The sequence below is a fragment of the Netta rufina genome (genome assembly GCF_964035555.1).
Source record: "Netta rufina genome assembly, chromosome: 7".
NCBI lineage: Eukaryota > Metazoa > Chordata > Aves > Anseriformes > Anatidae > Netta > Netta rufina.
In genome coordinates, this window is record NC_140130.1 from 4,926,938 (window position 1) to 4,941,449 (window position 14,512).

Here is a 14,512-nt window from a genome sequence, read left to right on the forward strand (position 1 = left end):
GCATTACTTAAATCGAGAACCAGTTCGGAAGGCAAAAGGTAATTAACGTTTGCAAGTCACGCCGCTTTCTGCAAAGAGGGAGACCCCACAGCAGTATTTAATTCCCGCTCTCCTACCGAAAATGAATTTGAGATCTCTGCATGGTTTTCCCTGCTCTCTTTCTTCTCCTGCAGAAAGTAGATGGAAATTTGCAGGCTACTCTTCTCTGTCCTCTTTCCACCCCCTAAGATTTGGATTGCCCTGCCTATGGATAACATTTCAATATGCATTATGGTGCACTGTGAGTGAATGTTGTAAAGTAACATGTGAGTCGCAAGCAGTCCTCGCAGCTTTACGTGTGTGTCTACCTGAAAAATTGCATGCCTAACTGGTTTTGCAAAGGTAGAGAGTCTTTTTACTTTGCACACTAGTAGCTCCGATACTAGTGTTACGTGGTATTTGTGGAAATATTAAACTTTTTTTGATGTGCGTTAACTGGTGTGCAGTGGTTCTTTCTGGAAGAGATTCTCTCGGCTGCTGGCGCAGTGCTTTGGGAAGAGCTATTGTGCAGGGAGAGCTGCAACCTAATCCCACTGGTGCCCGGGTTTTGTGTGTGTGTGTTTTTATTCCCGGGCGTTCGGGGTCAGATTCAAAGGGGGTGGGTTTTGTTTGACACCAAACTTTGCCTTTCCTAACGTGGCTCAGCTGCCCAAACCTTGGGGTGTGTGGAGCTGGTCTGCGTGCATCTCATGCCCTGTTGTGCAGGGGAAACCGCAGTGCAGGGAGACTTCAGCCCACTGCACCAAAGCAAATGTGATTATGTTAGGCTTTGCCAGATGCTTTGATGGCTGTGTTGCGAGAGCTGTGCTCCTGCAGGAGCCTGGCACACAGCAGCCATGTGCACGAAGGGCTGGTGCTTGCAGAAACACAGCCTCAGGTGCTCCTGCGCTGCTGGGCTGCACGTCCTACGTTGGAGTTGTGTATGAAGGCCCCTTCTGCATACACTACAGTTGGGATTCTCCCCTAGCCCCTTTTATGTTACAGCTTGAGTAGTCACACAGCCTCGATGCGCAGCTCTGACCCCAAACAGGAGGCAGAAGAAGCTGAGAAGGTTTACGGGTGCAGGGGATGCCTTTTAGTTGCTGAGGGTTTGCAAATCTTAGGGCTGCTGTAGGGGTGGTGTGAGCCGTACGGGGGACTTGAGTTTGGAGCTCTTCAGCACCTTAATCATCGTATGATCTGTGGGCGAGGCTCGGTGCAGGACAGAGGATGAATGTGAAGTGCAAGTTAAACTTGGTCGTGGGGTGGCTGTGAAGGGAGGAGATGCTGGCAGAGGTGGTGCTGTTTATTGGATCCAGCTCATAACAGTCCTGGTGGGACTTCCATTTCCATACTTCTTCTTATCCCTAGGAAACTTGCAAGTGAATCCCAAGCTATAACTGTCCGGAGAAATGTCTTCAGTGTTAGCCAAGCAATGACTGAGATGCCTTACTTAAAGCTTTTAGGCTTGGTGAATAAAATCATGGTCTTCTTAATTGTTAAGCTGTAGAAATTACTTCGATATTGACACACAAATCTTACATTTCCTGGGGAAAAGGCCATTTGCATACCGCTGTTGTAATGTCATCTGCTCCTTCTTCCTCTGGGGGTTCTCTCAGAGGCCTTTTGAATAGGTTTAAAACAAGCAGCCCTTGTTTTGTTTTGTTTTGTTTTTTTAAGAGAAATAATAGCAGAAGGCAAAATAAAGCGTTTCTGAACTTCTGAACCCTGCTCCGTGCTTTTTGTTTGTTCCTTTGCTATAACAATGAGATTCTTCAAATGTTTTTCCTTACAGTCTGCAGGAACTCCTTGGTGAGTAGAGCACAAGTAACTGTACAGAGGGGGGATTTATCGCTGACCTGGACATTTTATACTGCTGCGTGGCATTTAATCAAGTCTATATTTATATGGAGAATTGTGTGTGTTTACTCTGGAGCACGGTGTTCCTGTTACCTCATATATCACAGGAAATAATGTCGTTGGCCACGGCATGCCCTCTTCTTTCCAATGAGGGCTTGGGGCATCTCTGCTTCCTTACCCGTTGTTATTTCTAGCAGACAGACTTCTCAGGATCCAAAGTGAGTCCTTCAGGGGACGTGGAGCTTCGTTTGCAGACAGGAGAAGTCGTCCTCTACTTTCTGCACCAAGCATGAGAGAGAAGCCATGAGCAGGAAACGTCGGCGCTTGTCAGGGGCTGCACAGGGGAACGTAAGCTGGGATGCTAGAGACAGACCCGCTTGGTCCCAAAAGATCTGCACTGGAAAGCTGCTGGAGAAGGGCTTTAACGCCTTACCGTCCCCTCAGCTGCACGTGGGAGAGGCACAGCCTGTGTATGTAACACAGCAAAATTGTCGTGCAGGTGTTCTTCACTTCCTTGGAGCGTGAGTCCCAGAGGCGTGTGCCTCGCCAAGCACCTCTCCAAAGTGCTTTGAATCCCTGTAGGAGAAGACTTGGTGGTGGCTGGCTGTCAGTGCCTGTTCCTTCTTGTTCTCCCTCTGCCCTGGTGCACCCCTGTGGTGCGCTCTCAGGAGGAGCAGGCTGGGCAGATAACATCGAGGCTTGAAGCTGCCTGCTGGAACAATTTAAAATGATGAACATTTCAAGAAAGGCGCACAGCCCTGTGCCATCTGCCACGTCCTATTAGTGAGATAAGTTTGCTGGGCCTCTCTGTACCGTAATTGCTCCCCACAGCAGCCAGCGAGGTGGAGGAGATTAAGTGGAGAAGAAAGATGTGTCTGCTGGGTTCTGTGCTGAAATGGACTTGGGAAAATCATTTCCCTGAGCACTTTTTCTGTTCAAGCAACAAAGCTTTGTCCTGAATTTACTGCAGAAGTCAAGACTGGCAACACTTTGTAGCTTTTGTTCTCCCAGAGCAAAGGGGAATATTTGGAATAACTGGGACTTGGTGGTGTTGTAGGAGCCTCCTGTGTGCCAAGGTATGTCTCTGGGGTGTTATGTGCCAACCTGTCACCAAAGGTGAAGGTGATTGCAAGGTGCTACTTATCACACGAGCATTAAATACCGCATGGCATTAAGTATTGTGCTTGTATTTCTGCTTGTCCCGTTCTGCATGTCTGCACATAACGCCTCAGGCTTTGAAGATGACAAATTTCAGCCTTTATTTTAGTATCTGAGAAGAGAAGAACAGTGCCGACAAGATGGGGTAAGTCTGGAAAGGGGAACGAAGGGACTGGCTGTGGTGGGGACCACGGTGGGGTTGCTGGGGTCGGGGTACAGGCAGCGTTGGAAGCGCAGAGCTCTGGGATGCCACCAGCTGTGCACCACCCCAGTGTCACACCCGGGCGGCCCTCTGCTCCTGTAAGCAAGCAGTCGTGCTGCAAACATGACTGCTCAGCTAGGGAGCTGAGGAGCGATGCTCAGCAGCTATTTTTGAGCAGCTTCCCCAGTGATGGGAGCTTGCAGCCCCTCTGACCAAGCCTGCCTGTGGCTCTCCAGAGAGCCTCGCTCCCCGGGTGAGGTACCACAAGCAACTATGTGCAGGTGGAGGAATCACTCGAGCACGCTTCAACAGGAAAAATACATCGTGTTTTGGTACAAGCTTACAGAAATCCATGAAAGGATGACTCTTTACAAGAGTTTCTCGCTTCTAATTGGTGCAGGTGAAATCACAGGCCTGAAAATCCCAGGATCCAGGAAAGCTTCAGGGCAGGCTTTTCAGCATGGGAGCCTTTGTGGTAAAGGAGCTCAGCTCCACAGCCTCGTCCACCTCCAGGCTGCTGAGCCACAGGAATTAGCAGCCCACACACCCCAAGGGTCCGCCCAGACTGGGCCACAAGAGCCCCAGCCTTTCTGTTCCTTCAGCTCTTTTCCAGATGGACGTGTCTTGTGGAACAGAGAACAGGAGCTCGCCATCAGGACGGCAATAATTGATATTGTACGGATTGGTGGAATGCTGCCTGAGGTCTGTTCTGCTTCTGTTTCGATGTGATGGGCAAAACCTGTCTTTTCTGTATAGCAGCGTGGCTTTAAAGGAGGGCTGAACTTGTATCCAGAGCTGGGTGATGTTCGGACCTGCATGGATATAAGTCTTGTTTTATTGTCAGAGTGCTTTTGGTGCTGATGGCACCTGTAAAAGCCCCCTAGGAAACAGACCTGCCTCAGGACATCTACAAACCTGCTGCTTTTAAATGGTTTCTTAGGATATGCCCCATCCCTGGAAGTGTTCAAGGCCAGGCTGGATGGGGCTTTGAGCAGCCTGGGCTGCCGGGAGGTGTCCCTGCCCGTGGCAGGGGGTTGGAGTTAGATGGTCTGTAAGGTCCCTGCCCACCCAAACCGTTCTGCGATTTTAGTAGAGTCAGAACCAGAAGAAGAAATCAAAGCGTTTGCTGGGTGGGGGTAAATGATGTCTTCTCTTCCTCATTGAAGTGAGTTTCCGTGTTGAAACTTGATTTCCTTGACTTCCTGCGGGTCGACTGGTAAAGGGATGGGGATGTAAGTCGCAGCTTGTCTTTCTCGGTTGCTTTTATGCACGGACACCACCGGAAGGCTAGCTTGAAGCCTGAACGAAACCTGTAAGCATAAGAAAAGAAATTAAATGGCAGATCTTTTTAACTGCACAGAGAAAGAGCAAGAGTGTAATTCTACCTTGGAATGACCATGGAGATAAAAGGTTTCTATTGAAATTGAAGCAGGAAATGGCACCGGGGAGCCCAAGACTGGGCTTGCTTCACCAGCGTCCTGAGAGCAGAACAAGGGAGACATCTCTTGGCACGGCAGGGTTGTGCTCGCGTAGCTGCTTGCTCCTGGCCACGTGCTGATCACACGCCTGCTGTCTGCACTTTCTTTGGAGGCAGAAAATCTTACTTTTTTTGTTGTTAGTAGTATATAAATTCACTTCTCTGCCTGTTGGGTGCAGCTGAGAATCACAGTGGCTTTGACCTCCAGAGATTTCTGCCTTTACAGACTGAGATCTGCGTGCACGCTACTCACCTCTGGTTAAGACAACAGTATATGATGGGGTTGTACATCGTTGAACTCATGGCAAGCAGAAAGATCGCCAGGTACACCTGCTGAATGTACTTCTGCTGGTAGATGTCCTCCTTGAAGCTCCCCAGGATGAAGTATATGTGATAGGGCAGCCAGCAGACGGCAAAAATGATCACAACTACCACCATGGTCTTCACAAACTGGAAGAAACACACCGTGTGTTATTCCTGGGCCTCTGTAGGGTTGTCTGGGCTGGCTGGGGAAATGGGAGATGCCGCTGTTGTTTTGGGTCTGTTTTGCCCTCCTGAAGCGCTGTGTGTGGTACGTAGAGCTGGGCTGCTTGGGCAAACGAACTCCTGGTGATGGAAATGAGGAACAGGGAGGGAGGGAGAGCAAATGTTTTGCCATGTGCTTCCTGCAGAGGAGCCATCAGGGAGATTTGGTAGGGAAATGGAAGAACTGCAGTTACCCTGAAACCTCTCCAGCCCGTCCAGAGTTTATCCCTGTGGTGTGTGGCTTCACTGGGCACTGATTTACTCTCTAAGGACTGCCGGGCAGCCTGGCCCACTGACGTGAGCCTTTCTTCCTTGGAATCTGGCTGGTGCATGTGAATCACCATTTTTTCATGCTTGTTGGCTTTACCCTTTACCCCCCAGCCCAAAATAATTTGTGAACCTTTCATGCCCTGTCCCACAAGATTTTGCATGACGTGCAAGCTCTGTGTTGGAGCTGGGGGCAGAAGAGCTGGTGTGTTTAGGGTAATTATTTTTAAGTTTCACCTCTGACCTTTTTCTTGGCATTGACTTGGTGTTCGTAGAGGACTCTATTAATGTGGTTGCCTGGAACCGCGCTGCTCCACAGAGTAATTCCTATGATGCTGTATGCAACAAACATCACCATTAAAGGCAGTAAGTAAATCAACACGATCACTGCAATGTGGTATCTGAAAAAGAAAAGCAGGCACATTTGCATCGTCAGTACATCCTTTGAAGGGATCTAGCAGAAACTGGCTCCCGTTAAATTCAATGCCGAAGCGTAAAGCAGCAGAAATTTTGCCTGCAAACATCATTAGAGGGGCTTCTGTAAAAAGCAGAGGCTCATCTCATCTCTCCCATGTTGTGATGATTAGTCCTTGGACTGGATTCACTGCTCCTTCACGACAGAGTAATGCTATTTATCTTTTATCAGAGGGTTACAGTCCACAGCCACCTGAACTTTGCTATCCTGCTGCACTCAGGGAAGAGACTTCTAAGGCTTGTGGCTGTAAAAATGTGAACCTTTCAATCACATTGGCAAAAGGAATATTCCAAAAAAACTACTTGGCAAATGCAATGGTGCCAAAATCTTAATTCAGCAATGATCAGGGACTTGCAAATGTTGCGGGCTGCTAGTGGAGTGCACGAACTCAGCAGGGCAGGTAGGGAGGAAGGAGCATTGCTGCTTTATAGCACGTGCACAGTGAGTGACAGCCACTACTGTGTTTCTAATGCTGGCTGATTTTATTTGTGAGCACATGCACAATTAAATCTTTTGTCACCACCAGGCTGCTTGGTTTCTGCTCCGGACGAAAGCGCTGCTATCTCCCTTGGCTGTACGTGAGCTTGAGCTGTGATACCCCACGAGCTTCTGCTGGTTCCCTTGTGCTTGGGTTTGATTTTTTTTTAAGCAACCACCATTTATGGGGAGGGAACAACCTGCTCAGTCCATTACAGCAGCTGTCCCATTAACATAAACAGTGTGAAAAACTGGGATTAGGCAGGAGGGCTCTGGCACACGCTGCTGGCAGTGACCACAAAAGGCTGGGTGCGTGTTTTTTCTCAGTGGGACAACACCGTGTGGATACTTGGATACTCGTCGCATTAGCAGCCGGGCTCGGCTGTATTGCAGAGCACTGTAGGAGTCAGCACAGGGGCTCTCCATGTGGGACCCAGCCTTTCTGCAACGTCAAACCCCACCGACAGACTCTGACATGGGAGCGGTGATGGTTCGGAGTCAGGAAATAGCAACACAAAGCTGTGCTGGGAGGGGAAGTCCACCCTGTCGTGTGGGGGGGCTGCATTTCATTGCTAGCCGTTGCCCTGGAAAAGGCACTTAATAAAGTAAATAAGTGTAGAAAAATACTCTGTTTGGCAGCTGTGGAGTGTTCGTTGTCAGCCTGCTCTCCACCTCTCTTAATACTTCTTTTCCTTAGGATTGGGATTGTCACGAGAGTGGCTGCATGTGGCTTTTTCTCCCTGCTCCGTTTTGCAGGCGTTCACCCCGACACAGCCATCAGTCACGATGATTTCTGGAGATCACTGCTTCCAACCTCCTTGCTAGGAAAGCTACTGAAACCTGCAAATCTGAGGCTGTTCAGGGGGTGAGCTGGTGAATGTGCTGGGATTTATTCTGCTCAGGAGCTGCTGCTCTTTAGCTGAGGATCCCAGAAAGAACCTGCCCTGTTATTTGCTGTGGTCAGGACCAACTTTTCTGGACCCACAGAGATAGCAGGCAGCGATTCCATTGGTAATCTGCCAAAGCTTTGCTTCAATCCCTCCCAAAGAATGGCTGTGGGAGAAATAAACCTAATGTTTTTCAGCTGAATGAAATAGCACGCACCTGTGCAGGTGAGGGGTTAGGTAGCTTTCTCCAGCTTGACTCATAAAAGCAGATAGGTCTGTTTCGGCCCCAAATGCTGACACAATCTTTTATTTTCACTTTCAGGTGAGAACAGAGCCTTTACCAAAAGGCTTCTTGGTTTTAATTGGTGATTTCCTACTACCCCTCCTCCTCGGTTGATGGGAACCTGGTGTACTTTGTTCCCAAGCACGTAGGACAGGGGTAGCACCAAGGAGCCCTCGGAGGTATGTGACCCAGCAGGGCTGGGATGTGAACCTGTTTTTGCTCTTTGCTGTTTTTTGGGACTGGGAAAAACTGACAGCCAGGGGCTGAATGTGCTGTGGATCAGCCAAGTTTACATGGAGTTCCTGGAACTTGGCACTTATTAGTGTGAAAACCTGTTAGTTGGGCAATAACTAACCGTAGGAGGCGCCCAGCTGTCTGCCAGAGGTGCTGAAGGGAAAAGCATCCGTGGTGCATGTAGCTGGGGAAAGGCGCTCACAGCGAACGATGGATGCGGGGAGATTAGCACTCGGTTTTGGTTTGAGGAATTGTTTCCATTTTGTTAATCAATTTGTTCCTTTTCCTCAGTTCTTCCATTACTGCTTTGTAGAAATGTTTTGCCTGATAGATTTCTCAAGCTGCTCTGTATATCACGTACTTTGAATAATGATTAATCACAGCAGATCCCCCAAATGCAGGGTATGGCTTGTTTCATCTGTCTGAACAATCTTGCTTTAAAGCAGGAGGAAATTGCTATGAGGGCTAGGAGCTCTCGGGAGTGCAGATGTGTGTCTAGATAAGTAGATCTTTAAAACCTTAAGATGTCTGAAACACACTCCTCTCTTTTTTTTTCACAGACAGCAGCATGATTTTTAGCTAATTATGTGGCTTCTCAGCATTAAAAATCCCCAGCTCCCTTCTGCCTGATGGAGGGGGAGAATCCAAAATCTTAAAAAAACAGGGTTTATTGCTTGTAAGACGTTATGCTCTAGTTTCTCTGAAATCCACCAAGCCCTGTATCTAGGCTTTCTAGATCTTATGGCCAGTTTTCAAAGCAGGGGAGGATGGAGTATCACCCTTCTTCACCCTGAGCATGACAATGTGGTTGCTTTTTCCACAGCTGCCTTAAACTGAGCTTAGATGGGCTGCCCCACACCCATATTCCCCAGCTGCGTAGTTCCCCTACCAATCTCCCCCTCCCTCGACCCTCTCTCCCAGTGCTGTCTGTAGCCAACAGTTTGGTCACGACATTCATTTCGTAGCTAACTTTGGCAGGAATCGTGAGTTTTCTTGTTTCTCTTACGTGAGCTGGTGCTTCGATCCCATGTCATCCGGCCAGACGACGATGCACTTCGTCGTTCCGTTGTCTGTCAAGATCTCGGCGTAGAAGCACTGCGGGAAGGCGAGCCCAAATGCCACCAGCCAAATTATTCCTATGATGACTCGGGTGTTTCCAGCAGAAAGCCTGGGCTTGAAGGGATGGATTATAGCCACATACCTGCAAGAAAAATGGGTAATGCTTTTATGGTTCCATTGGTAACCCGTACAACAAATGCGGCAGGTGTAAAAACTCCCCAGCTGATACGGTGGGATTTATTTGTAGAGCCATTCGGTCAGGTTCCAGGAGCTAAACCCCTTCTGAAGAGAATAACTGCAAGTCTTAAGGTAGGATGGATTGATCCCATCTGGATGGATACATCTGGTGCAAGGAGGAAGCAAGCATTTATACTGTCTGCATATGGGCCTTCGCAAGTATTTCTCTTTGATAATTTATTTTTTTTAATTACTTTTTAAAATGCTTTTCATTTGGTCTGAAATTTGGTGCTGGGAACTCTGTGTTAGTTTGGAGATATGCATTGTTTAACACCATGCCCTTCTTCCTTCCTCAAGAAAATGACCTAAACATGCTTGTCCCATTAATTATCTCGATCTTGTTTTACACCCCATGTGGTGACAGCAGCAGATTGAAGTCTTGAATTTCTTTTTCTCTGGAATTTTTCCCCCTGATTTTTAGCAGTGGAGAAGCCCTGTGCCATCCACCTCTGCCTGTAAATGCCAGAGCACTTGTGATTTAAGGGAAAGGCTGACTCTTTCTTCCTACACCTGCTCAGAGCCCTCACGGCACATCTGACTATTAGATTACTTGCAAGCCCAGGGCGCTGTCTGGTTTTAAGTTCCCTCTGTAGAAAGGCAGGGTATCGTAACAAGCCCTTAATCAATTATGCATTTCTTGTCATGCTTTCCCTTCTCCTTGTCATGGTTGTTTACAAAGGCAAAACAGAGTGGAAAATGCCAATTGCCTCCTGATTTTTACAGTGAAAATGTGACAAATTCTGTGCTGTCTCCTGGCCAAGCCGTTTGGAGAGAGCTCTGCTCAGGCACTGCTGCAGGACAGAGGGTGACTGCACGGACAGGCAGCACAGCAAGTAAGCCAGAGCTGCACGGCAGCAGAGCCTTATTTAGCTATGAAATGTTCGTGTCACCTTGCTTTCCTTAGCTCATCCTCATTATACAGTGCTCAAAACTGCTCAGGGAGGAATCAAGCGGCAAGTGTTCTCCTGAATATTTGCCCAGGGAAGTGCCCAAACCCATGCCCTGCAGCTCGTGGTGACCAACAAGCCCCAGGTATAAACGCTGCCACTGGTGAGATCTGCTGAGGTCTCCTCATTCCTCTTGCTGTGCAGAAAAGCTCCATTTTCCCCCTGCTTTGTGCCCCCTCCAAGCGACACCCCAAGATGCTGGCACCTTTTCTCTGGTCCTTGTCCTGCATGGACAAAATACGCTGAGCTCCTACCGCTCTTCCAAAGACGGCCTAGGAGATTTTGTTATCTGGAGTGTGAAACTTGAGCTGATAATATCTCTCTGCCCGGCGTACTGCGTGCACACAGCTGCTCCAGCACACAGCAGCCCCAAATGGGGAAGCAGAGTAGTCCTAAACGCGATGATGAGCGGTTGTGACAGAGCCTTGTCCACAGCAAAGATGCCTAATAGATTGATCGCCTCTTGTCCTCCTGCCTTACAATAAACAGATTCAAAAGACGTTTTATTAAACTTAAACAACCGAGCCGAAGAGGACACAAGTTCTCATAACAACAAATGGAAGCTGCAATTTTCCAGGAGTCAGTGTCAGGATCTATTTTAAGGTTAAGCAAGAATAGCTAAATATGGTTCGTGGGGAGATGCCAAGTTTTTCTTTCTGATCCTTGTCACGCGACAAAAGAGATTTTGGCTCTATAGAAACTTTTGCCAAGTGTCCCCAAGGAAAATAGGAAAATGGGAGCTGGGAGACATGGGCACAGCCTGAAAAGGATTTTTTTTTAAAATTAATATTCTTTGGCAGACCACACGTATAAAACAGCTGTTATCAACAACCCATGATTAAAAGCCAGGAACAGCAAAAGAGTATTCGAGTCTCAAACTGGGAGTGGAGATCTGCTTTCATCTGGACACCTGCGGGGTGACCAGCACACGGCTCATCTCCCCGGGCTCGTTAGCGATCCTCCCGGTGGCTACAGGAGCCCCTGCCCTGCTCTTTGGAAGCTGCGCGGCCATGTCCCGGCTTCGGGTGCAAGTTTCAGTGGGTGTTGCAGGGCAAAGCTTTCTTACGCCAGCTGGGTTTGTTTATCTCGTGGGATTTGTCTATCGCTTGCTTCCTCGGCTGGGTGTGCCAGGGCGAACCAAGCTGCCTGCAGGGATGGGTGGTGCAGGAGTGACCCCGCTGACTCAGGGAGCAAGGTCTGCAGATGGCAGAGGGATGTTGGCTCCCATCCTGGGGGAGCTGGAAGAGCCCCGTGCCAATACGCACGTTTGATAAGAAGCAGAGGAAGGCTGAAGGAAACTGCAAAGCCAATGCGAGGGCTTTGTTTCTGGCTGACTGGGCGAAGACCTTTGCCATGGGGTTGCAGCAGGGGCATAGGATGGAAAAGACACAGATGTTCCTTCCCAGAGTTGGGCAAACAGAGGAAGAAATGGAAGGAAGGCAGGCAGAGAGTCTCAAAGGGAGCACAATCTCCCTTATTTCTTTCACGTGTCACTGCCCGTAAGGCAGGAAATTCCCATGGACTTTTGACCGCTTTCTAGTAAAAAGAAAAACATTGTGCTGCTCAACAACGAGGTGCAAGCACGTCCGGAGCGCCCAAATTTAAGCTCAATTAAAATAGACTCGGTGGATGTAAGAGAGCATTATGAAAATACCAAATTACCTCAGAAGTCAAAGTCTCTGTAATTACTTTCCTCCCTCTTGGAACTGGTGAAACCCACTGCCATTTCTGATCCACTTCCCAGTATTTCTGGTGGTTTGCCACTGCACTAGACTCGCAAGCGGGGTTGTTGGTTATGAGGCTCTCAGCATCCCACAACACGTTCATATTGCTCCAGCTCCATCCCAATGATGGGGCCTTCTCGTGGTTTAAAGAAAAAAGGGCTTGCATGATGACGGGCAAACATTTTATGACCAGGGACATGGGAACAATAAAATTTCAGCCACTTCTACTCGTTACAGACTCAGGAATGGCTCAGGCTGGAGATAAGAGAGGAGAGCCTAACTTTCTTCCCATTACTAGTGTGTCACCCCATAGCCTATTTGTCCAGCTCTCTCCCCACTTTGCTGATAAGACACCTGACAGGGTAGGCGGGGGCCAATTGCACAAAGCATTGCGATAACATTTTCTACCTTAGAGCAGACTTCTCAGCTCTGTATCTTCCCCAGTCGCCTCTTACCTCTCGGCGGCCACGGCTGTCATGGAGTAAATGCTCACAAACATCGCGGTGATGGGGAACCAGTTCTGAAACCTGCAGAACTCCTTGCCAAAATACCAGACATTGTGGCTGGCGTAAATGAAATTGAAGATGGTGTTGAAAGCGGACATCAGCAAATCCGAGAGAGCCAAGTTCACGATAAAGTAATTGGTGGCAGTCCTCATCCTCCGGTGCGCGAGGATGATCCAGATGACGGTGATGTTGCCGACGATGGAGGTGATGACGATGAAGGAGTAGGTGATAGCCCACAGGGCGATCTGCCAGCCCGGCTGGGTGAACTGGGTGACGGCCGTCTGGTTGTCGCCCTCCTCGAGGGAGTCTGCCTGCAAAATGTCGCTCGTGTTTGAAACGGGAAATGTGCTCATGGTTTTTCTTCGGCTAAGCAGAGAATAAAATCAGCTGGCGTCTGCTCATTTTCCTGCAGTAAGTGCTGGTGTTACGAATCCCCATGCGTATGGCTTAAGTGCTGTTAAAAAGGCCCCGGGATGCGATGTCTCGTGTCCTCTCCTCCTGTTTTCCAAGTGAGGCGATGCAGTTCCAGGAGGAAGTGATTGATGGCAAGGGCCTCCAACTTGACTGGCATTTTAACCTGTGCCTGAAGAACAAACCCAAGAGATTAACTCTTCCCGCTTGAGGTCCATTTTCCTTTAAAAAAGACCAAAAAAAAAAAAAAAAAAAAAAAAAAAGGAAGGGGAGTGTTTTCCGGGTCAGTGACAGGCAGTCTCTTCCTTTACCTTATTTCTAGGGCCAAGAAAATACAATAGAAGTATCAAGCCATAAGTAACTTGGATCCGATGGAAATCCCTTTTCGGGGCAGTGGTTTTCCACGGCGTCAGGTATCCGACCCCTCTGCAGTGGCACCGAGGCGGGAGCTGTTCTGGGATGGGTTTGCTCCGGGGTTTAAGGGCACTTTGAAAGGAGGTGGAGTCTCTTGCAGGCAAAAGCTAAACAACCAATTTGACATCGAATGAAACGCAGCAAAGTGGTGCTTCAGACTCGTTTCCTCCCTCTGTTTATTTGGAAGTCATCTCTGAAATGGACGTGCTGCTGTATCAGCGTTTGTAGGCTTAAATGCAAAGGTAGCTGCTTTGCTGGGCTTGCCAGTCCTGCCGTCCTTGGGTTTCCAGGAGCTCTCCTCTGGAGCTCCAGAAACCCACCTTCAGCTGCTGTCTAGCACAAAGGGACCTCAGCTCCCAGCCCTGTGATGCTGAGGGGCTGAGCAAGGGATGCGGAAACCAAGGCTCAGTTCTCCCTGGGATCCCTGCACCCCTTTTCCCAACGTGTGGCGCAGAAAAATATATGTGAGGAGCCCACGTCTGGTGTACCTGCAAGGGGAGCCCCCAGCCCCACCTCTGCTCGGAGCACAGCTCTCCTGCTTGCTGGCAGCTTTGGAGCAAGCTACATAAACAGATGCAACACGTCAAGGCTGAGATTTTAAAGAGCACTTGGCACTGGCTCATGCATGCTCTGCTAGAAGCTAAAAGCATTTCAGGTATTAAGACCTGCTTTCAGGATTCAACTCACTCCCTTACCCAGAAACTGCAAAAATGCACAAAATGTCTCTTCCTGTGTGTGGCCAAGCTGTCCCAGGCCCTTCCCCTGACACCTTGTTAAACTGCTTACGAGCCTTTCGCTTTCTGTGTACAGTGCAGGAAGGCTTTTCATCTGTTTTGCAATATGAGTTCAGTAGCTAATTGTAGCACTTTATTTTTATTTTTTGAATTTAGCTCAAATATTTTCCATTTTCACAGAGAACATGAGCAAAAGCCTCCCTGTGCTTAGCTGAGAGGGTGGCTAAAGTAACTCATCAGCCTTTGTTACAGAAAGCACAATATTAGCAAGCATTCCCCAAAAATAATTACTGATGTTTTGAAGGTGAAACCGAAATCCCTGTGGGCTGACCATGAAACTGAAGGTGCTCAGGGTGCCTGCACTTCCTCGGAGTCACCCCGGCCTTTTTCTGAACTCTATATCTGATCTGTTGCTTGGGTGTTCGTCTGAGAGCAGCCACCCTTGGGTCAACATTTCATCATACCACTTGCTGGGGACTCGCTTTCACTTCCACACACCCACACCTTGTATTTGGTTGCTGGTTGTGCATCGATGAGGTTATTGTCCTGGAGCCTGGCCAGCTATGAAGTGTGGGCTGTTGGCCTCTTGACTTACACACTCCAGCAATTTTTACAAA

At 48.7% G+C, this 14,512-nt stretch overlaps 1 protein-coding gene across 1 annotated transcript; it reads right to left on the bottom strand.

Annotated features, from left to right (window-relative positions):
• Positions 1–4,162: 4,162 nt before the first annotated feature.
• Positions 4,163–12,758, bottom strand: TACR2 (tachykinin receptor 2). Its single transcript, XM_084290641.1, has 5 exons — positions 12,286–12,758; positions 8,870–9,064; positions 5,752–5,908; positions 4,969–5,165; positions 4,163–4,548 (listed from the first exon to the last, which is right to left on the bottom strand). The coding sequence occupies exons 1-5, from the start codon at positions 12,687–12,689 to the stop codon at positions 4,353–4,355; spliced, it is 1,149 nt and encodes a 382-aa protein (XP_084146767.1). The 5' UTR covers positions 12,690–12,758; the 3' UTR covers positions 4,163–4,352.
• Positions 12,759–14,512: the final 1,754 nt, after the last annotated feature.